The sequence below is a fragment of the Eumetopias jubatus genome, unplaced genomic scaffold (assembly GCF_037043125.1).
Source record: "Eumetopias jubatus isolate StellerSeaLion01/CBP00866 unplaced genomic scaffold, mEumJub1_p1.0 scaffold_9, whole genome shotgun sequence".
NCBI lineage: Eukaryota > Metazoa > Chordata > Mammalia > Carnivora > Otariidae > Eumetopias > Eumetopias jubatus.
The window spans coordinates 26,551,542-26,576,621 of NW_028274815.1; the positions used below are offsets into that span (position 1 = coordinate 26,551,542).

General features: G+C 40.6%; 1 protein-coding gene across 1 annotated transcript; it reads right to left on the reverse strand.

Moving 5' to 3' along the window:
- Window positions 1-441: 441 nt before the first annotated feature.
- NLRC4 (NLR family CARD domain containing 4) lies at window positions 442-24,944 on the reverse strand. The gene is given in 13 exon segments (XM_088026616.1): window positions 442-584; window positions 942-1,083; window positions 2,602-2,645; window positions 2,648-2,682; window positions 2,684-2,877; window positions 21,355-21,462; window positions 21,465-21,822; window positions 21,824-21,920; window positions 21,923-22,162; window positions 22,165-22,847; window positions 22,849-23,308; window positions 24,205-24,465; window positions 24,872-24,944. Coding segments are annotated over 13 exon segments (2,838 nt in total).
- Window positions 24,945-25,080: the final 136 nt, after the last annotated feature.

Genomic DNA, 25,080 nt, shown 5'->3' on the forward strand with positions numbered 1-25,080 from the left:
CTAACTTATTTTGTTTTGCTTTGTCGAAATCATAAATTGTTAACTGTGATGAAGTGTGAGAATCATGGATTATTTTATTTTTTGATTATTTTCCAAATGCAAATGTTAAGGACTTGCCAACATAGCCAGTATTACATATAAAAAGTATCACAAGCAGCAAATGACAAAAATTACCTGAGGTGTTTTTTGTTTTTTGTTTTTATCAAGACTTTTATAATTAGAATTTTAAAAAGGTATTTTGAAAGTGGATTCAACCTTTCTGGAATCTAGTACTCTTGGAGATTTAGGAGTTTTCCAGCCATCAGCCAGCTATGTAGAAAAGATTTTTGTTTTTGAAGAATTTGCAAGTTTCTTCAGTCAACTCATCCTTTTTAAAATATGAGCAACACTTCCAAATCAGATGTCACAATGGAATCACAAACATCCAAGAAGCCATCTCTGTCAAGCAGAACTATCATCATCCTGTAATAAGTGACCATGTCCCAGCTTTTGCATGGTGAGGAGTTGGTCATTGTCTTTAACATCTGCAACCCTGTTCAGGCATTTGACCTGCTGAAGAAATAGAGCGCACACTACCTTGACTGCTGGGGAAAATGAAACTTCATAAAATGTACTAAGGCAACCAATTCCTTGTCCTTTGTCTTACGTCCTCCAACTATTAGTATACCTATTATTGGTCTACTATTACAGGGTGATTTTTCCTCTGTTGACCTCATCCAAGTGGGTCGACTGCCCATGAAATCTGAAGAACTGCCATGTACTGAGTGATGATTAAGAGGTCTGCGCTGCCACCCTTTGCATGTCTTTTCCATTCTCATGAGATTTTTAAAGTGTGCAGGTACTGAACACAATTCTGCATGATGTTAAATACCTATTTTGTCAACACCTCTTCAGAGGCAACACTTGTGTAGTTGTCCCAACAAAGGTGCTTTGATACCCACCTACACTATTTAAGAAATTTCCTGTGGGTTCTAAAGGAATTGGCTCTACTTGCTGAAATTCACCGATGCCAACTGCTGCAGGTGACATTGGTCCATGCATTATCATATAACGATGTCTTATTTGCCAAGCTCTGGCCAGCATCTGGATATAAAAACAAGAAACTTGGCCAGCAAGGCCTAGAGGCAGTATTCTTACTAGTAAATCTTGCCAGTGTCACGTCAAGCTAAACAAAGAAAGAAGTTTGAATTGACTTCTTGGCCCATGGCTTGTGGTTAAGAGCAAGTTCCATGGAGTGTAATTAACCCTGTCTGAGAAAATACCATACTGTAACATACTGTAACAGAAAAAACACTGGGCTAGAAGTCGAGAGATTTGGATTATGAGCCTGATGCTGCCACTATGTAAGTAGTTTGGTTACCATGGGCAAGTCATTTAACTTCTCTAAGCTTTATCATCTCTAAAGTTAGGGTGGGGAATGAATTAGTTGATCTGTAAACTATCAGCTCTAAAATTTTATGACAAAATCTACAGATTATACCCACTTGCTAAACAATATTGTGCCCAGAATGTCCTTCCAGTGACTACCTCAGCATACAGGCCAAGTGTTACCTATACCAACACCCAAGCCATTAATTTGAGGTGCCATGAGAATAGAAGGTGAACTGCAGGCTAACACCATTTAGGTTCTTGTTTATTTCAGACTTGCCTTGACTTAAATCTGTTAAGATCAAACAGATTTTTCTTAGACTTCTTTCTTTGTGGGGAAGGATTATTTTGGGGGGTGCTGGAGAAAAGTTTAGGACAGGGTACCCTTAGATTCGTAGGGTACAAAAGAATGGGCTACATTTTTCTTTTTTCCTTAATCTCTGAAGATACAGTTAGAATTACATACATGTATCAGCAAATGGAGAGGTCCTGAATTTCAAGCCTCTGATTTAGCTGCTCGTAAACTGCCAATTTTTTGCTTGACAAAAGTATGCTGATCTTTTGGGAGTCTATCTGCTTCTTATATAAGGAAATGCTTTTTACATTCCAAATTGTTTGAACCACACTGTTTGAATAAAGAACATACATGGAGTTTTCTCTCTGATCTTAAATAATTTTGGCTTGTTTCCTTATTCAATAGCTATTTATTGGTCATTTCATTTAATTCAGCACATACTTGTTGAGCATCCAGTACATGCCAGGCACTGTACTAAGTAAATGTGCACACAGTGTATCAATTTTTGTGAGCTGTTCTTGAGACCAAAGGGAACAGAAGGATAAACAAAGGATCCCTTCAGGTACCAGGTAGTCATCCTTAGGACAAGACAGAACTACTGCACATGTTATCAGATGAAACTCCCTCTCACTTCCTCCTCTTCTTTGGTCTCATTTTTTTTCTGAATGATGAAACTAAGGAAGTAAATTTCCATGGAAGAGACCAGCTAGAGGTCATGGTGTCACACATCATCCAGATATCAGGAAAGGAAGAGAAAGTTTGGAAAGGGCAAGTTAGGCAGACACTGTTGAGAAAGGATCATTTTTAGGTTATATAATGGATTGCCACATACTTTCAGACTCTTGCACTGGATGAGCAAAGATTATTAAGTAGCCACGCTGAAAGTAATGGGGTCCCCAGAGCATTCATGGGCTCAGGGTGGCCTTTATTTAAATTACTAGTTTAAAATCACCTTTAATAACACTAATATCATCATCATCAACTGCCACCCAACAAGCCTAGCTTCTTGCGCAAAAGTTTAATAACACGTGGCTAATTTTCCTGACAAATGCTGCATCAGGCAAAAATCTCGTAGCACTGAAGTAAAAAAAACCTAATCACTTAAGATTCTGAAATACATTCATGAAGGCAAGCCAACAGTCACTGCTCATACAATTTCCCACCAAATCCAACTGCTGAAAGTTTTTTAGAGGGTTCTTTTAAAAAAAATACACCTGGGTGAAAAAATAGAAGTAAGTATATTGGTTGGAAGTGAAACAGTTTTTTTTAAGAGAAATGGCTATGTTTGGACCAGTGCTTTGCCTCAGAAAGAAATTAGAATTCTCTATAGGTAGGGCAATGATTGTGAATCTGCTCCCTTATTTTTACAAGTTATATTTTTCCTAAAGGGTAAGGCAATCTGACAGATAGTAATTAGTAGCAGTATAGCAAACCCAATACAAATGAATAATGTATTTTTTCACTTTTCCTGATTCTTCCAGGAAATGGAAGATTGCTTTAAAATTGAGGTGTAAGAGATGCTATTAAATATTTGTCACAGTTTTTCAAAACTAGAGTCAGATTTCATCAAGCTTAGGTCATTTCCTCTTCTTTTTTTTTTTAAGATTTTATTTATTTGTTTGACAGAGAGAGACACAGCGAGAGAGGGAACACAAGCAGGGGGAGTGGGAGAGGGAGAAGCAGACTCCCCGCTGAGCAGGGAACCCAATGCGGGGCTCAATCCCAGGACCCTGGGATTATGACCTGGGCCGAAGGCAGACACCCAATGACTGAGCCACCCAGGCGCCCCGGTCATTTCCTCTTCTTGAGAAGCAAACACTAACTATTGTTTCTTAGGTATGGAATGTTCCTAACTGTAAACTTGAGTAAGTGAGACTCTTTCAGTATCTAAGACTTGGGTTTGGGGGGTTGTCTTTTTTTAATGCTCCCTAATGGAACTTCTCCATTCCTTACAGAATAGGGCACTCCTGCAAAGGGAAGGTGGATATCCTAGCCATGAAGTCCAAGACAATAGCCTAAGGAATGGAGGGGTCCAAAAAGTAGGTTTCTGGGTGTGAAAGCTTACACAGAACAACACCCACCTGCTTGGACTACTCATTTGTGGACTGCTACAGAAGAGGGTAATAAAGTTCTGTTTTCTGTATGGTATGGGGAGGGGGGTCTCTTGTTATACCAGCTTAAGCCTGTGCCCAGCCTAACTCATACCTAGGGCCTCACTTTCTCCTCTCTTCCTCCTTCCCATAAGGAGCCCATCTTTATTCCTTGTAAGCAGCTTTCTCCCTGCTCTCTCAGACCTCATATTCACATCCTTTCAGCCTCTGCCTCTTTTCCATGTGCTTCCTAGCATTGCATGCACTCAGTCACTTCTCCTGTCTCTATGTAAGACTCCTTCCTGGGGTGCCTGGGTGGCTCAGTCGGTTGGGCATCTGCCTTCGGCTTGAGTCATGATCTCAGGGTCCTGGGATCAAGTCCCGCATCGGGCTCCCTGCTCAGTGGGGAGCCTGCTTCTCCCTCTCCTCCCTGCTTGTGCTCTCTCTCTCGCTATCTCTTTCTCCCAAATAAACAAATAAAAAATCTTAAAAAAAAAAAGACTCCTTCCCTAAACAGCAGCTTTTCTCTTTCTCTATTAGCAGCAGGTTTTACCACCTCAAAGGAATTTAACAAAGAATTTAAAGCTGCAATGTTTTTTTAAGCACTGCATTATTTTATACTCCAACCACCAGGATATGAGGGTTCTAATTTGTCCAAGCCCTTGTTAACACTTATTATTATCTGTCCTTTTTATTATAAACATCCCTAGTGGTTGGGAAGAGGGGTTTCATCATGGCTTTGATTTGCATTTCCCTGATAGCTAATGATTTTGAGCATCCTTTCTGGCTTATTGACAGTTTATATATATTTATATAAGTATATAAATATATATATATATTTGCAGGTGATTTTATTTTTATTTTTTAGTTTAAACTCAATTAATTAACATATAATATATTATAAGTTTCAGAGGTAGAGTTCAGTGATTCATCAGTCTTATATAACACCCAGTGCTCATTACATCACGTGCCCTCCTTAATGCCCATCAATCCCACCACCCCTCTCCCCTCCAGCAACCCTCCGTTTGTTTCCTATGATTAAGAGTCTTATGGTTTATATATATTCTTTGGAGAAATATATATTCAGATCCTTTGCCTGTTTAAAAAATTGAATTATTTATCTTTATATCAGTGAGTTGTAAGAGTTCTTTATTCTAGACAGTAGTCTTTTATGAGATACATGACTTGCCATCATGTAAAGTTGTTCTGCCATTCTCTGGGTTCTTTTTTCACTTTCTTGATGATGCCCTTTAAAGCACAACAGTTTGTAATCTTGATGAAGTCCAACTTATTTCTTATTTGTGTTTGCTTGTCATATCTAAGATTTTGCCTAACCTGAAGTCATGAAGATTTACTCCTAGATTTTCTTCAAAAATTTTTATAGTTTCAGCTCTTAATGTTTATATCTTTGATACATTTATTTAAAAAAAATTTTTTTAGAGAGATCATGAACAGGGGGAGGGACAGAGAGAAAGGGAGAGAAGCAGACTCCCCACTGAGCAGGGAGCTCAAAGCAGGGCTCCATCCCAGGACCCTGAGATCATGACCTGAGCCGAAGGCAGATGCCTAATTGACTGAGCCATCCAGGTGCCCCAGTTTTCTCCTAATTCTTGAATCAGTTTGGGAAATGATATTTTTCTAAAAACCTGTCTTCTTTGTCTGTTTCAAATTTGTTGGTATCACAGTTGAAGGATTTCCATATCTTTTAAATTTCTGATTATAATATGACTCCTTTTTTGCCTTTGATTTTTGTAAAAAGATTTATTTGTTTACTTCAGAGAAAGAGAGCAGGTGGGAGAGGGCAGGGAGGAGAGAGTCTCAAGCAGACTCCATGCTGAGCTCAGAGCCTGATGCAGCTCCATCCCTAAGATCCCTAACTTTAAGATCATGACCTGAGCCAAAACCAAAAGTCAGATGATTAACCCAATTGCACGACCCAGGCACCCTTGCCTTTGATGTTTTAAACAAACTTTATTTTTTTAGAACAGTTTTAGATTTATAGGAAAAATTGCAAACATAGTACAAAGAGTTGCCATACACTCCATACTTAGCTTCTCCTATTATTAACATCTTACATTAGCATGGCATATTCATTGCAATTAATAAACCAGTATTAATACCTTATTAAGTCTGTGGTATATTGCGATTTCTTTAGTTTTTACCAGTATCCCTTTTCTGTTCCAGGATCCCATCCAAGATATCACATTACATTTAATCATCATGTCTCCTTACATTCCTCAAAGAACCTCTTGTCTTGTGACAATTTCTCAGATTCTCCTTGTTTTTGATTCCCTTGACAGTGTTGAGGAGTACTGGTCAGGTATTTTGTAGGACTTGTCTGATGTTTTTCTCATGATTAGATTAGGGTTTTGCAGTAGCAAGAGGAAGATCACAGAAGTGTAAAGTATCATTTTCCTTATATGTCCAGGGTACATACTATCAACACGATCTATTGCTGCCAATGTTGACCTTGATCACCTGGCTAAGGTGGTGTTCCATTTATCCTCTGTGAAGCTATTCTTCTCCCCTTTCTGTACTACCACTGAGGAAGTCACTATGTGCAGTCTACACTTAGGTTGTCGGAGTTAGGCTCTACTTTTTTGTGGGCAAAGTTATCTACATAATCCATGCAGCTTTGCATGGGAGATTTATCTCCCCCACCATTTATTCATTTATTCAATAATTTATTTATATCAGTATGGATTCATGGATATTTGTTTTATGCTTTGGGATATAATCCAATGCTACTTTATTTTATTGTTCCAGTTGCTCAGCTTTACTGTGAGCTCTTTTAGTTGGTTTCTGTGTCACTTTGACTTCCTCCTATTACTGTGGGAGTCTTTTATTTATTTCTTTGTTTTGAGCTCTTCCTTACTTTTCTGGCACTATACGATGCTCTAGGCTTATACATTTCCTGCCCTAGTCCTAGAATTAGCCATTTTATCAAAGAGCCCTGGTTCCCTTTATTAGAGAATGGTATTAGAATCCAAGATCTGGGTGTCATGAGTGCGTATTTCTTCCAAGGTGTCATTGCTTCTAGGCCCTCTCAGCTGACAGAGCAAAGAATATGTGTATGTACACGTGTAAGAAAAACTCCATTCATTCTAGCTCCCATTCCTCTCCCGTGTGTCTCCTTTACTGTGCATACAGAACACTTCAGACACTTCTGGTCATCAAGTGTGTGGAGGCTATTGCCCACACCGCGCAATTCTGTGCAACACCAGGTGTGTGTCCTACAAGTTAACTCAATTCTAACACTGCCTACCTGGAAATCTTGTCTGATCCCACAGGCTAAGGGCTCAGGTCTGCAAGACTGCTTCCATCCCACTTCAGGTGCCAATCACAAGTGGTAGGTCCCCGGGTTATGCACAACTTCTGTCTGATTAAGCTACAAATTGGAGGTTCCCATGTGTCCCTCCTCAGGTTTGATTAATTTGCTAGAGCAGCTACAGAACTCCAGGAAACACATTTGAAGAATACAGATGAACAGCCAGATGAAGAGTTACCTAGGGCGAGGTCTGGGAGGATCCCAAGCACAGGAGCTTCTGTCCCCATGGAGTTTGGAGTGGGCCACCCTCCTGGCATGGATTTGTCTGCCAACCTGGAATCTCCCTTAACCCTGTGCTGTTGGGGTTTTGTGGAGGCTTCCTCACATAGGCATGATCAATTGTTAACTCAGTTTCTAGACCCTCTCTATTCTTTGGAGGATGAGGGGTGGGAATGAAATTTTTTTTGTAATCGCTACACCCAATGTGGGCCTCAAACTCATGACCCTGAGATCAAGAGTTGCATGCTCTTCTGACTGAGCCAGGCTGGTGCCCCCTAAATGATTGTTTACTTTACATGCACTAAAGTTCACTCTTTGCACTATAAAGTTCTGTGGGGTTCAACAAATGAATAGTGCCATGTCTGTACAGTTACAGTATCATGCAGAATATTTGAACTTTCCTAAAAAAATACCCTATGCTGTACCTGTCAACACTTCCTCCCCTCTTCCTGAGCTCCTGAACTTTTTTCTAAATTGAAGTATAGCTGACATATTACATTGGTTTCAGGTGTACAACATAGTGACTTGACAACTATATACATTATGCAGTGCTCATCGTGATGAGAGTAGTTACTGTTTGTCACCTATAACTGACTATATTCCCTATGCTGTACTTTTCATCCCCACGACTTGTTTATTTTATAACTGGAAGTTTGTTCCTCTAAATCCCCCTCACCCATTTCACCCACCGTCCCACCCTCCTCCCCTCTCGTAATAACCACCAGTTCTCTACATTTATGACCGGTTTCTATTTTTGTTGTTGTTTGTTCATTTGTTTTATTTTTCAGGTTTTAGATCATACAGTATTTGTCTTTCTCAGACTTATTTCAGTTAGTATATTGCAAGTGGCAAGATGTCATTCTTTTTTATAGGGGAGTAATATTCTACTGTGTATATATACCACATCTTTATTCATTCATCTATCAGTAGACACTTAGGTTGCTTCCATATCTTGGCTATTGTAAATAATGCTGGAATAGACATAGAGATGCATATATCGTCCAAATTAGTGTTTTTGTTTTCTTTGGGTACAGTCACTGAACTTTTTACTGTCTCAACAGTTTTACCTTTTCCAAAATGTCATATAATTGGATTCATACATTATATAACCTTTTCAGACTTGCTTCTTTCATTTAGCAATATGTATTTAAGGTTCTTCTATGGCTTTTCATGGCTTCATAGCTCATTTCTTTTTACCACTGAATAATATACTATTTATGGCTGTACCACATTTTGTTTATCCATTCACCTATTGAAGGACACCTCCATTGCTTCCAAGTTTTGGTGATAATGAATAAAGCTACTACAAACATTCATGTGCCTGTCTCCATTTTGACTAATGAAATTATTTATGTCACTCTATCTTTTCTTGAGCAGTCTTGCTTGACTTTTTTTCTTTCTTTTTTTTTTTTTTTTTTTAAGAAAGCTCTACATGTGACTTCAGCTCACTACCCCAAGGTCAAGAATCACATGCTCTACAGACTGAGCCAGCCAAGTATCCCAGTCTTCCTTGACTTTTATTTATCTTGTTACTCTTTTTAAAGAACCAGCTTCAAGCTTTATTACTCTTTTTTAGTGTATTTTAATTTTCTGTGTCATTGATTTATCTTCTTATGTTTACTATCCTGGGGTTTACTCTGATGTTTTTCTGGCTTCTTAAATTAGAAACTTATTAATCTTCAGGCTTCTCTAATATAAATACTTCAGGCTATGAGAATTTTATTCAAGCCCTGCTTTTGCTGCATGCCACAAGTTTTGGTACATAGCATTTTCTTACCATTCATTTCTAAATATTTTTGTTGAAATTTGTCACTATGAATTTGTAGCATACCTACCTGCCAAATTGTGTGATGTCCCCCAGTATCCTGAGTATGGGCACAGAAAAAGTGGAAATTTAAGGACAACCCAGGTTTAGACTTTTGCCTGGAAAGTACATCCCAACTACTGTATCTAATTTCACACCTCACATCCACATCTCATTTTCTCCCTGCATCTCATCAGGTAGTCTTTCTTTAATCAGAGAATCTGTCTCTCATTACCCTTTCTTCATTTCCCTGTGGTGTCTATCATACATGTCCATCATTAAATGTCATTGCCCTGCATTGGCTTGTGGTACTTGGGACCGTGAGAGTGTCATAGAGGACTGTAAGAGATGGAGATGGAGATGGAGAAGGCAAGGCGACTGACGGGCAGCTGCAGCCTAAACTGGCAGAAACAGTTCAGCTTCTCTTTGAGAGCATGGAAGTGCCAATATTACCTTTTACTAATCTGCTGCTCACAACTATCACAATTATCCTTCACTATTCCCACAAGCACTCGGTATACTTGCTATATCCACAATTATACGGGGCCTTCTTGTAAAAATTGACAAGTGACTGTTCTCCCCATCCAAATCACTTGGAAGAGAGGGAAAGGAACCACTGCAGAAGGCAAGGAGACCCAAATCCAGAACATGGGAGCAGAGGGTCAGACCCAGAAGTGACCATGGAAACAAGCCCTGGATCTAGGCTGACATCCACATTCTAATGTGGATTAAGGTAGTGTTTTTTCTAAGCTGCAGGGTATCCCCTCCTTTAGAGGAACATGAAACAAATTTAATGGGTTGCAATCAGCATCTGTTTTAAGTGAAATAGGACAGAAAGAATAGAAAATAACAGATTGTGTCACACATAGCATAAGATAATTACTTTCTGTGAAATTTTTTAATGTGTATGTATGTGTTAATGTTAAATCATGAGATGTATTTTTAACTGAGGGTCATAGTCAAAAAAAGTTTAAAACACTCTAGACGAGAAGCTTAAAGCAGACATCTAAGTTAACATATGGGGGTACAGAGGAGAGAGCATATAGAGAATATGTGATCTGGAGGAGATATTTAAGTTAAGTCTTAAAGGGACTGTAAGAGAAGGTAAAGGACATTCTAGAGGAAGCGCACGTACAAAGGCATTTTTGGGAAACAGCGAGAAGTCCATGAGGTAGAACCTCATGTAGGGAGGGAGGCATGGCAGAAGATGAAGGTGGAAAGGAAGGTAAGTTGAGACTCCGTTGTGAAGGGTCTTATACATGAAGTGAGCTGGTTTTATTTTTATAAATTTTACTTATTTTGCAAGCTGAGGAAGCTTTTTTTCAAAAGGAAGATAAACCTATTATATCTGGTTCCCTTGGAAACCCGCAGAGGAAAATAACAGTACCATTCATTGAGCACATACATTAGATCAATGTTGAACTTCTTACTTTATATGCATTAGTTTAATTACTGATTAGCACAGTAACTGCTCATGTGGTTGGTATTATAGTGACTCTCATTTGACAGATGAGCAGACTGAGGCTCAGAGACTTTAAGTTGCTCTGGTCATCCATCTATCAAGTGGAAAGCGTGGGCAGGTCTGACTCCAAAACCAGTGCACTGGACCACTTATAAAGATGGAGACTCTAGACAGCAGTCTCATCACCTGACAGAGAATAAGGCAGAGAATGTTTGGCTCTCACTCATCAGCTCTCACTCATCACTCAAGCACAAGTAGACTGCTTTTTATACCTCTTCCAGGTGGAGGAACAGCTGGAGGGGGCAGTGCCAACATCTACACTCTCTCCCCACATCATCAACTCCTCCTCTTCCATCTCCAACCCTTTCACTGCTTTAGTACGACAACCTTATATAACTGCTGCTTTATAAAATAGGGGTAATGTCATCTTTTATTAGGGATGTAATGATTATTCCATAAATTCTTCTTAAAAACACTTTGAGAATAAAGTAGTTACTCCTATTGAGTTGTTCATTTTGTAATATCTTTTTTACTTGCATTGGAAGGTACATTGTTACAGCTAAATTTCCAAGAGTCAGCTGCCTTCTGTTACGCTTATTTTTCTCATTTGCATGTAGAGGCTATAAGGCACTAGGCAACTCAAGGGGCGCCTGGGTGGTTCAGTCTGTTTAAGTGTCTGCCTTTGGCTTGGGTCATGATCCTGGGGTCCTGGGATTGAGCCCTGAGTCAGGCTCCCTGCTCAGCGGGGAGCCTGCTTCTCCCTCTACCCTTCTCCCCTGCTTATGATCTCTCTCTAATAAATAAATAAAATCTTTTTAAAAAAAGGCACTAGGCAACTCAAGTCAAATGGCAAATTACTGCCTAGCTCAGTTCTTACTTCATTAAATATCCCATCTCCTTCTCATCTCTCATTGGCCGGCCTGAGAAGTGGGCAAATCAGCTACCTACTTAAAGATTTGAAAGATGCTAAAAGGCCTCTACCTAAAAAAAATGTCTCCCCAACATCTGATTCTAATTCTACACACTCTCCAGAGGCCTCCTTGAAAAGACACACCCTTTCCAACTTGTTTAAGGTAGGAAGTTACCTGACAGGGATTATTTATTAGCTAACTAATTAGCCTGTCACAGAAGCCACCTGCTTCCAATATCACCCAGAATAGAGGAGGGACCTGTAAGAATGACACCCAGAATTATATGATTTGATGGGTTAAGGGAGTAGGTAAAGGAGATGGAGGTAGTGTTAGGAATTAAAGAAAGAAAAGATACAGAACTTGAAGCACTATTAGGGAAGGCAAAAACCCTTCAGCAGCCTAAGCACTTAGAGACATATACATGTCTAAGAGAAAACGTTTTAAAAAGAGAAGAGAAGTAGGTGGGGAGCTAGTTTTTAATGGGTAGAGTTTCAGTCAAGGAAGATGAAAAAGTTCTGGAGGTGGATGGTGATGGTTGTTCAAGAACGTGAATGTACTTAATACCACAGAACTGTACAGTTAAAATTAGTTAAAATTGTAAGTCTCATGATATGTATACTACAAATATATTCTAGACAGGGGCCCCCGGCTGGCTCAGTCCTTCAGCGTCCGCCTTCAGCTCAGGTCATGATCCCAGGATCCTGGGACCGAGCCCCACATCGGGCTCCCTACTCCGCAGGAAACCTGCTTCTCCCTCTCCCACTGCCCCTGCTTGTGTTCCCTCTCTCGCTGTGTCTCTCTCTGTCAAATAAATAAATAAAAATCTTTAAAAATATATATATTCTAGACAATCTGTGAGGGAAATGAAATCAAAGCTGTTTTCACCAATCCTTTGCCTTAGATAATGTTAGTCACCCTTCAAGATGGTGCCAATGAGCCTCACCTCCTAGTATATATTCCCGTGTATTGTATCCCCCACCACCTCACAGTGGATAGGGCTGACCTGGGTAACCAATAGGAGGAAGCAGAAATGACCCTCCAAGGCTAGGTTCTAAAAGACGTTGCAGGGGCGCCTAGGTGGCTCAGATGGTTAAGTGTCTGCCTTCAGCTCAGGTCATGATCCCGGGGTCCTGGGATCGAGTCCCACATCACATCAGGCTCCCTGCTCAGTGAGGAGCCTGCTTCTCCCTCTCCCTCTGCCATTCCCTCCACTTGTGCTCTCTGGCTCTATCTCTCTGCCTCAATCTATCTCTCTGCCTCAAATGAATTCATTTGAGGCAGAGAGATAGAGCCAGAGAGCATGAGCAGGGCAGAGGCAGATGGAGAAGGAGAAGCAGGCTCCCAGCCGAGCCAAGAGCCAGACATGGGGTTTGATCCCAGGACCCTGGGATCATGACCTGTGCGGAAGACAGACGCTTAACCATCTGAGCCACCCAGGAGCCCCTAAATAAATAAAAATCTTTCCAAAAAATCAATTAATTAACATATAATGTATTACTGGTTTCAGGGGTAGAGGTCTGTGATTCATCAGTCTTATATAATACCCAGTGCTCATTACAACACATACCCTCCCCAATGTCCATCACCCAGTTACCCCATCCCTCCACCCCCTCCCATCCAGCAACCCTCAGTTTGTTTCCTATGATCGGATCTCTTTCTTTTTTTAAAAGATTTTATTTATTTATTTGACAGAGAGAGACACAGCGAGAGAGGAAACACAAGCAGGGGGAGAAGGAGAGGGAGAAGCAGGCTTCCTGCAGAGCAGGGAGCCTGATGTGGGGCTCAATCCCAGGACGCTGAGATCATGACCTGAGCCAAAGGCAGACACTTAACTGACTGAGCCACCCAGGCACCCATATCAGTGAGATCATATGGTAATTGTCTTTTTCTGATTGACTTACTTCACTTAGCATAATACCCTCCAGTTCTATCCACGTCATTGCAAACGGCAAGATTTCATCTTTTTGATGGCTGCATAATATTCCTGTGCGCGCGTGTGTGTGTGTGTGTGTGTGTGTGTGTGTGTGTGTGTGTGTGTGTGTGTGTGTATACCACATCTTTTTATCCATTCATCTGTCGATGGACATCTAGGCTCTTCCCAATTTGGCTATTGTGGACATTGCTGCTATAAACATTGGGGTGCAGGTGCACCTTTGGATCACTACATTGGTATCTTTGGGGTAAATACCCAGTAGTACAATTGCTGGGTCTTACAGTAGCTCCTATTTTCAACTTTTTGAGGAATCTCTATACTGTTTTCCAGGGTGGCTGCACGAGCTTGCATTCCCACCAACAGTGTAGGAGGGTTTCGCTTTCTCCACATCCTCACCAACATCTGTTGTGTCCTGACTTGTGAATTTTAGCCATTCTGACTGGTGTGAGGTGGTATCTCATTGTAGTTTTGATTTGTATTTCCCTGATGCTGAATGATGTTGAGTACTTTTTTCATGTGTCTGTTGGCCATTTGGATGTCTTCTTTGGAAAAATGTCTGTTCATGTCTTCTGCCCATTTCTTTTTTTTAAAATTTTTTATTGTTATATTAATCACCATACATTACATCATCAGTTTTTGATGTAGTGTTCCATGATTCATTGTTTGTGCATAACACCCAGTGCTCCATGCAGCATGTGCCCTCTTTAATACCCATCACCAGACTAACCCATCCTCCCACCCCCCTCCCCTCTAGAACCCTCAGTTTGTTTTTCAGAGTCCATTGTCTCTCATGTTTTGTCTCTCCCTCTGATTTCCCCCCCTTCATTCTTCCCCTCCTGCTATCTCCTTTTTTTTTCTTAACATATATTGCATTATTTGTTTCAGAGGTACAGATCTGTGATTCAACTGTCTTGCACAATTCACAGCGCTCACCATAGCACATACACTCCCCACTGTCTATCACCCAGCCACCCCATCCCTCCCACCCACCCCCACTCCAGCAATCCTCAGTTTGTTTCCTGAGATTAAGAATTCCTCATATCAGTGAGGTCATATGATACATGTCTTTCTCTGATGAGTTATTTCGCTCAGCATAACACCCTCCTGTTCCATCCACATTGTTGCAAATGGTAAGATCTCATTCCTTTTGATGGCTGCATAATATTCCATTGTATATATATATACCACATCTTCTTTATCCACTCATCTGTCAATGGACATCTTGGCTCTTTCCACAATTTGGCTATTGTGGACATTGCTCTACAAACATCAGGGTGCACGTACCCCTTCGGATCCCTACATTTGTATCTTTGGGGTAAATACCCAGTAGTGCAATTGCTGGATCTATTTTCAACTTTTTGAGGAACCTCCATACTGTTTTCCATAGTGGCTGCACCAACTTGCATTCCCACCAACAGTGTAGGAGGGCTCCCCTTTCTCTGCATCCTCACCAACATCTGTCGTTTCCTGACTTGTTAATTTTAGCCATTCTGACTGGTGTGAGGTGGTATCTCATTGAAGTTTTGATTTGGATTTCCCTGATGCCGAGCGATGTTGAGCAATTTTTCATGTGTCTGTTGGCCATTTGGATGTCTTCTTTGGAAAAATGTCTGTTCATGTCTTCTGCCCATTTCTTGATTGGATCAGTCTTTGGGTATTGAGTTTTATAAGTTCTTTATAGATTTTGGATACAAGCCCTTTATCTGATATGTCATTTGCAAATATTTTCTCCCATCCTGTCGGTTGTCTTTTGGTTTTGTCGACTGTTTCCTTTGCTGTGCAAAAGCTTTTTATCTTGATGAAGTCCCAATAGTTAATTTTTGCCTTTGTTTCCCTTGCCTTTGGAGATGTGTCTAGAAGAAGTTGGGCGGCTGAGGTCAAAGAGGTTGCTCCCTGTGTTCTAAATCTGTCTCTCCCTAGGGTCAGGTAAAGAAGGAGTGTACTTATCCTTGTGTTCCTAGTGGAGGTTAGACACCTTCTTCTAATCATGGGTTTCTCTAGCTTTTGGGTTATATTAGCATACAAATGATTTCCTTAGTAATCTTTACAGAATTCCAGATGTTTAAGATCCTGTTTTTTAGAGGGCAAGACCATCATCTTTTCCTCAAAATCTAAATTTGAAAAACATGAATTGAACATACCCAGTTTATCTAGATATATGCAGAGGTTTCTCAGTACTTGGTATAAACACCCTCTGGGAATTCAAAAGACTCAGCTCTTACGTTAATACACACTAACTCCATCTTAACAGGGCAATGGGTAAGAACTGGATGGCCTGAGAAATTCTTCTTTCTCTGCTTCTCCATCATTTATTTATCCAGTCATCCAAATATATATTAGGCAGTTATTATATAACAGAACATGTGCCAAGTTTCAAGCATCTATTTCTTGTTTTCTTTCTCTTCACTGTCTCTTAAAATTATAATATCTTCACCCATTCTGAAATTTTCTCCTAATCCTCCATTTTATAATAAATTTTCATTTCAGTCATGGAGAAGATCATTAAAAACAGGCTAGATACTACCTGGAAGTCTTTATTATCTTTTCCAGTTTCCCTAAAAATTAAATTTCCATTTGAGAGACTTAGCATGCATTAGCATGAAAGTATAATATGTTCTCTTACACTGTTCTCATTCAGTTAATGCAGGCAACAGTTATCTAGGGTTTTCATGGCGTTTGCTGACAGGCAGCAGGAGACTAATTCTTCAAGGTCACAGGGTTCAGCTGACAGAGACTTTACTATGTAATTCAATCCCTTCCCAATGTCAGACAAGTGGGTCATAGACAAGTTATAAAAAGCCAAAGAGAGTTGTTCTTCTTTCAACTCCCTCTCCCATCTCCTGGACCATACAAAGGTCACCTATGTGAAGGTCATTCTCTCAGCAGCATGAGAAAAACTATAATAAATGTGTAGTATTTTAATGGGTGTCAATGTATACCTTTGCCATAACTTCTTTTCACAGGATGAAGTCTTCTAAATGAGCATTCTCCCTTTAATTTCAAAAATCTTAGGAGGAACGCAGGCTGAATTCACAGGGGCAGCATGGGGACACGAGAATGTTTTGTTTTTGTTTTTTTGGTCAGAGATGGCTGTCTTCTTTAGCTAAAAGCATGTTCTCTAAATATAGTGGAATTGGACTAGAAAATAATAACAAAGATAACAAGGAAATCTCCGAACACTTGGAAATTTAACAATAGACTTCTAAATAAGCATGAATTCAGGAAAACTAGACAGTATTTTGAAAAATATAGAAATAAAAATAAAATATATCAAAATCTGCAGCTAACACAGTGCTTAAAGGAAATTGAATTTATGGCTTAAAATTTTCCAAAAAAGAAATCTTCAGGCACAGATAATTTAACTTGCAAATCCTACCAAACATTCAAAGAAGAAATAACGCCAGTTCTACAAAATCACCTCCAGAAAATAGAAGTGAAGAGAACATTTCCCAGCTTTTTCATGATGTTATCATTAAATGCTACAAAACCCAGACCAAGAGAATAAAACAAAACTTCAGACCAATATACCACTCACGAACATAGAAGCAAAAATCCTCAACAAAATATTACTAAGGATTCCAGCCATATATAAAAAGAATGTTATACTACCACCAAGTGGACTTCCTACAGGGAATGCAGAGCTGCTTCAATATTTGACAATCAATCCATATAATTCACTATATTAACAGACTAAGAAAAACTGCATGATCAGATATATTGAGGCAGAAAAAACACTGACATTATCTGACATTCATCCATAATAAGAATTCTCAGCAACCTAGGAATAGAAAGGAACTCCCTCAACCTGATAAAAGTCATCTACAAAAAAAAACTATGGTTGACATCATACTTAGTGGTGGAAGTCTAAATGCTTTGTTCCTAATATCAGGAACAAGGGAGGATGTTCACTCTCACCCCTCCTATGCAATACTCTACTGCAAGTCATAATCAGCGCACTAAGGCAAGAAAATAAAATAAATACAAATTGGAAAGGAAGAAATAAACCCTGTTCTTTTTGGAGATGGCATGAAGTGAGTATAGCAAAGGTGTAGAGTATAAGATCAACAGACAAAAATCAATTGCATTTCTATATAATAGCAATAAGTGATTGGCAACCAATTTTTTAAAATTCTATTTACAATAGCTCCAAAAGAATGACAAAGTTAGATATAAATCTGATAAAACATATACAGGATCAACATGATGAAAACTACAAAATGATGATAAAAGGAAATCTAAATTAAAACAAACCATGCTCATGGATTGAAAGATTCAACAAAATAAAGATGTCAATTCTCCCTAAATTGGTCTATAGATTTAATGTAACTCCAACCAAGATCCCAGGTAGAGTTTTTGATAATATAAACAATGTGAAAGACAAAGGAACTAGAATATAAAAAAATTTTTTGAAAAAGAATAAAGTTGGAGAAACAACACTACTCAATTTTATGACTTACTATAAAACTACAGTTACTAAGACAGTATGACATTACCAAAGGATAGATAAGGGTGTGGGCAGATAATCAATCAATAAGAGACTAGAGTCCAGTAATACACCCACATAATTACAGCCAAATGATTTTGGACAAAAGTACAAAGGCAATTCAAACATGAAAGAATAGTCATTTTTTTTAGAAGATTTTATTTATTTGACAGCGAGAGAGGGAACACAAGCAGGGGGAGTGGGAGAGGGAGAAGCAGGCTTCCTGCCGAGCAGGGAGCATGATTCGGGGCTCGATCCCAGGACCCTGGGATCATGACCTGAGCCAAAGGCAGATGCTTAACGACTGAGCCACCCAGGTGCCCCAAGAATAGTCATTTCAATAAATAGAACAACTGGATATTCGTATGCAAGAAAAATGAACCTTGATCTAAACATCATATTTTATATAAATGTTAACTCAAATGGATCATAAATCTAAATGTAAAATGTAAAACTGGGGCGCCTGGGTGGCTCAGTGGTTAAGTGTCTGCTTTCGGCTCAGGTCATGGTCCCAAGGTTCTGGGATCAAGCCCTGTGTCAGGCTCCCTGCTCAGCGGGAAGCCTGCTTCTCCCTCTCCCACTCCCCCCGCTTGTGTTCTCTCTCTTGCTGTGTCTCTCTCTGTCAAATAAACAAATAAAATCTTTAAAAATAAATAAATAAAATGTAAAACTTTAAGAAGAAAAGATAGGAGGAAATCTTCATCACCTGGGGTTAAGCAAAAAATTCTTAGAAATCACACCAAAATTTTGATTCATACAAGCAAAAACAGACTGCAACTAAACCTAAAATTTTTGTTCTACAAAAGATACCATTAGGAGAATGAAAAGACTAGCTACAGATTAGGAGAAAATATTTTTCTTTTTTCTTTTTTAAGATTTTATTTATTGATTTGAGAGTGCGACAGAGTGAGAACATGAGAGGGGTGAGGGACAGCAGGAGAAGCAGACTCCCTACTGAGCAGGGAGCCCCACACAGGGCTCGATCCTGGGACTCTAGGATCAATGACCTGAGCGGAAGGCAGACGCTTAACTGACTGAGCCACCAAGGCGCCCCAGGAGAAAATATTTTCAAATCACTCCTCTGACAAAGGAACTGTATCCAAAATATATAAAGACCAGTCAAAACTCAACACTAAGAAGATAAATTACCCAATTAAAAAATGGGTGAAAACTTAAACAGACACTTTGCCACAGAGGTACATAGTTGGCGAACAAACCCATGAAAAGTTTTCAACTTATTATCAGCTAAGTATGATGAAATAACACTACATCCAGAGTTCCAGTTTTTCCATATCCTCATCAGCACTTGGTGTTGTCTGTTTTTTTTTTTTCTTATTGTAGGGCAATTGTAGAATAAAAAAAAAAAGCACAAAGGATATTAAGTGCTAGTGAGAATGCAGAGCAGCTAAACCTCTCATATATAGCTATTGGAAATGTAAAATTGTACAAACTGGAAAATAGCTTGGAAGTTTCTTAAGAAGTTAAACAAACACTTGTCCTATGGCCTAGCAATCCCACCCCTAGATATTTACCTAAGTGAATTTAAAACTTATTTTCAGGGGTGCCTGGGCTCAGTCAGTTAAGTGTTCAACTCCTGATTTCAGCTCAGGTTATGATCTCAGGGTCATGAGATGGAGCCCCGCGTGGGGCTCCTTGCTGAGTATGAAGCCTGCCTAAGATTCTCTGTTTCCCTCTCCCTCCCTCTTTGCCCCTCCTTCCCACCCCCAGGGGGCAGGTGCATTCTCTCTCTCTAAGAAAAAAGGAAAACTTATTTTCACACAAAAACTTGCATACGAACATTTATAGAAGTTCTGTTTATAATCACCCAAGCTGGAAATAACCTACATGTCTTTCAGAGGTGATGAGATAAACTGTGGCACAACCATATAATGCAACACTATTCAGCAAAGAAAGGGAAGAACTAGGAAGATTCTGAAGATATGTGGAGGGCAGAAATAGAAACCAGCCTTGGATATAAATGACAGGGCACCGGAGTTTAGCTATAAGAAGGAATGAGCACTGATTACAAACTCAAATGTCAACAAGGGCCAGGGAGATAATGTTATTACAAGAAGTAGAACAGGTGGGTGCTGTGCCCACACAGAGATTATGTATCTTGTCCACAGAACATAGGAACATCTCAAGAAGCTCTAGCTGATTGTTACCAAGTGAAGATGTGGGCATGCAGTTGCCAGACCTACAATTATCAAGAGAAATGAGTAACCTGTAGTTTCACACTGCAATCTCCCAATTGCAAAATGTTGCCAACTCTAGGGAAAAAATCGTGACTAGGGGATGGGAAAGGGGAGACTTCATTGTAGATTGTTTCATAATTTGGATCATGTGAATATATTACTCAAAAAATAAATTTTAAGAATTAAGAACAAAATATTGGCAAACATTGAAAAGATAATTCTATACAATATGTAGGCCAAACTCAGCACATAGGTGACCAGTTTGCAAGATCAAAGGAATAGCCGTCAAGAGGAAACGGCGAGCTTCCTGACACAGAAGGTAGTCTAATGAAGTCGTGGTGACTGTGCAAAATCTTATGGAAGGGATTCCTGCATTAAGAAGGTTGCAAAAATTATCTGTACAAAGATTCTAGATTTTTTTTAATGATATGAAATTTTCTCTACAGGGTGAAAAGTGAGGCAGAGCCTGATGGGAAATCTATTGTGAATGAAAAGTATTCTTGGATCACAGTCAAAAAGAGCAAGGTTCCTGCCAGCGCATAGCTTCACACCACAAGCAGTGCCTGTCCCACGCAGTGGGGCTGACCTACCTAGGTAAAGCTGGTTGACACATGTAAGGCAGACAGACATTCACCTTTAATACTATTTTGAACTTAGGGAAAACTCCCCCTTTACCCAGGAAGATTGGCCCCACATGTATGTGTCTGAGATCTGAAATTATTTCTTGTTAGACAAAATCTGTTCCCAAAATCTTTCAAAATGAACGATACGTGGGGTGGGGTGAGGCTGGGTATGTTCTGCAGTTTCCTGGACAAGAATCCAGTAACACAATTAGCGACCAGCTCCCTCAGGTGATTAGTTTACAGGCTGGATTTCCTCTCAGACTTGAAGCGGGCAGGGCTGTCCTTTGGCAGGGAAGCAGTGGGTGCTGGGTGGAGATGGAGATGCTGAGAAGGGGGAGAGGTCAGTGAAGACAAGCTTACCTTACCACACACACAAAACCATACAAACTATAGTGCCATTCCGTCAGACTGTATAGCTTCAGCTCTGGGAATCCTCCCTAGTGCCTCCCAATATGGCAGCCTTCCCCCCTTATGGACCTCTTTCTCAGTCCTGCTGCCTCCCTTCCAAGTCCTGACACCTGGTTGAAACTATTAGAACATTTAAAGCAAAACTATATGATATCTAATATTTCCATGGTAACCCAAACAGGCTTGATTATAAGCTTAAAGTGCTGACGTTTACAATACCCGGCAGCCGTGAAGTCTGGAGGTCTTGAATACTCAAGTTTTTCAGGTTTGTCATGGGTGTGATGTGCTGCTCATCTTCTATGGTGAGGGCACTGGCTTCCATGGTGAGGGAATGAATGTTCTCTCATGGGTGCTGAGGATGGAACTAAAGCTTCCGGCCACGCCAGCACACCTCTTCATGCACAATCTGAGGCTTGTAGCAGAGCTGAGTATCTTTCCCAGATATCTGTTATCTTGCTTATTCAACTTGCTGAAGTCCCGGAGTATGACCTCCAGAGTCTTGAATTCCTGCTTCCAGTTGAAGAACAAAGACAGGGCCCTGCTGGGAATGTAGGTTTCTGAGGACTCTTCTCAACGCCTGTTCGTGTCTTCTATGGTCTTGTCCCCTGAGGCTGTAGCTTCTCCGTAGAAGTCGAGTTTAATGAAGTCCAGAGCACTGGCACAATTAGGCAAGTGTTCAAAGAAGTCAAATAGGTAATCAGGCTGTTCTTTTACCACAAAAGAAAGCTTCAAATTCTTCAGTCAGGTCTGCCTCAGATATACTCTCATGGAGTAAATGAACGCCACACTCTGTAAAGGAATGATGTTTATGGCTTTCAGAGTTTCTTGCACAGTGGTGTTTTTCACATTTTGCATAGATTCTTGCCTCCAGAGACGCTTCTTGGTGTTGGAGAGCCCGAGGAGGCTGCCATGTTGATACACTCCTGCAAGGTGTTTCCAAACAGTCCTGGTGGCTTCCATAGCTGATCCACCCACGTGCAGGAGCAGGTTGCTATACTTGGATGTAATGTCTGAAACGAAAATCATTTTCTTCAAGTGACCCTTCCCTTAGTCACCTCCTCTGGCTCTTGAGACTTCAGTAAATTACTGAGCTTGCATCCTGCTATGTACTCCTGGGATGAGTTCTGAAAGAATTTATACTTTGGCTGGAACTGTTGAGCTGTGTATTTACAGAGGAGTCCAGCTGTCAGTAGGGTATCCTCATTCACACAGGACATGTCTTCCATTTGGATATCAAACCTGTGGGAGGACACGCCCCCCAGAGCTAGGTCTCCACAGTGGTCCAGGCTCTGAGTGAAGTCACCTGCAGCCACCCCTCTAAGTTTGTGCTTGTTTTTCTGTATCAGCAGATCACAGAAGGTACAGAACCGTGTTGTTTGTGTGTTAGAGTAGAACTCACTTTCCCCCATCTGGATGACACAAGTGATGACCACAAAGAGAGGGATCTTCATCAGATTCCTCAATCACCTGGATTTCTGAATTTGGAGCAACAAGCCTTCAGCATGCTCCTTCATCAGCACTTTCCAGATGAGAGTCTTGGCACTATCCTCTGTCATATCCCCCACCTCCGCAGTCAGGGCACCAAACGGCCTGATGTGCCTCAGGTACTCAGTGGTGGTGGTGACAACCTCCATATTCTTGAGACAGTAGTTTTCCTTTGTGAGGGCCTCGATCTCTGGGCAGTTCTGGGCCCTGAATTCATTGTAGCCATCAAGAAGAAAAAGAACTATGCCATAGCTTCAGCAGCACGGCCATGAAAGTCTGCTTCCTGGTCATGTCAGGTATATGCACGAGTTGATCACACACAGTGGCAAAGAGCCCACCCTGGGCCTTGCTCAGACGGAGAAAGAATACTAATTTGAACTTGGTCAGAGCCCCACACTCTCCCGAGGCCCAGAGCATGGCAATTTGCTGTAGCAGAGCGGACTTCCCTTTGCCTGGTTCCCCTTTGATGATGCAGGGGCTCTCAAGAGTGTCTAGCGGACCATTCAGGGTCAGCTGCTCCAATCGATGATGGTGATGGTCCTTCCTTCATAGAACATGTTCTGTGAAGGTGCTTTTCAAATTAAAAATAATATCAATATCTTCACTCAGGGGAGAGAAGTTTAGAAAAGATGGGATATGGTATAAATCCTTTAGATCCTGAGACAAATCATCTAGGTCTTCTTTCGATATCTGCTGAAAAAGACCTGTAAGAGAAGAGGTGAGGTTAGAGGATCCAATTCTGCATCTCCCCAGAATGTAGAGTTCAGGAGGATTTTAAGAGGGAGTTATGCTGAGGATCTTCCATTGGCGACTTGTCTTTCCTTCCCCAGGATGAGCTGGCAGAAAGGATTCCAAATATTTACTCTTCCCCATTTGCCTTCTGTTTCCTCCTTTCCACCACAGGATCTTTGTTGCAGCCAAAGGGAAACGGGAGGAGCCTGTGTTTGGGCTAGAAAAGTGTGTGAGAATAGTAGGGACATGGCTGAGAGGGATGGTTAGGGGTAACTTTCCCCAGATCAAGCCTCAACCTTGATTAAAATCTATCATGAAACAAAATAAGTTATTATTTAGTGATAATATGATTTTTTAAAGATTTTATTTATTTATTTGGCAGAGAGAGACAGCAAGAGAGGGAACAGAAGCAGGGGGAGTGGGAGAGGGAGAAGCAGGCTCCCCGGACGTGGGGCTCGATCCCAGGACCCTGGGATCATAACCTGAGCCGAAAGCAGATGCTTAACAACTGAGCCACCCAGGCGCCCCTAGTGATAATATTATTAAAAATAGTAATTCCTCATTGGACTAAAGAATGTTAAGAACCACAACTGCATTAACTTCTTGAGTGCCTTCATTATCCAGTTTGATTTTGAAGTGAGACTATACTAAATCATTAATCCCTGACCCTGGAGTGACTTATTTAGCTTCAACAACAAGTAATCTAATGGGAGTTTTTGCTGAGAGTGTCTGAGCTTTTCCTCTGCAGAACCAAAACCCAACTACCCAATGATACAAAGAGAGAGGAGAGCAGAGGCTCTCTCATGGGGAGTATGGATTTTCTTCATGGTTTATTCTATTTGTAAAACACAAGAAAATTGATACTTGCTTTGTCCATTCAAATCCTGAAACAGAGGATAGTTCCACTTTTCAAGGGATTTGAGAAAGAGATTATAGGATTCGGAACCCTTCTTCAAAGTCAGGGGAATGATCCCTCTCTCAGCCTCCTGCTTGACCTTCTCATAGTAAATGATGTTTACTTCTTTGTGATTCAGAACATTCCACACAAAGAGCTCATCCACAATTTGCTTTACAACAGTCATTCCCATCCTTTGAATGAGGACTTGACTATTCTCCTTTATGAAATACACTGAGGAGATGGGGGGAAATAGATACATTTATTTATTTATATAGAACGTGCATCTGGGCATCCTGTTGCCAGAGCAGTAGGGTCATGCACTCCCCACCCCCCACCCTGACCCATCTTGAGTTATGGAAATGCCAAATCCTTGAATTCCAGGCCCTCAAGAAAAGCTCTGCAAAGCCCTGCATCCTTAATCCGAGAGTCTTTGTTGAGCAACATGGCTTTTCTTTGGAAATGAAGTCAGGGGAGCAGTCTTGTGCCCCAATATAAAAGGGTCTCTTGTAAGACTGTGGGCTTTAGAGTAATGAAACTGGCCTGAGATCTGCCGGTTGCTACCATCTGTGCAACCTTGGCAAGTTGCTAAACCTCTCTGAGCCTATTTCAGTGCTGTGTTGCTAAATATTGAACACACTTGTTCTCTGGGGGTAAAGGCGGCCCTGATTTGTAGAATTTACCAATCTCCACATTAGAAATATTTTCACCATGGTTGATCTCAAGCTAACAACATATGTCAACTGACTAACAAAAATCATGAGAATTCAACAGTCAGGTCTGACTAAACAGTAAGAACCAGCGCCATTACACCACTGGTTGCTCATCTGTACCACGGGGTTGAGAACA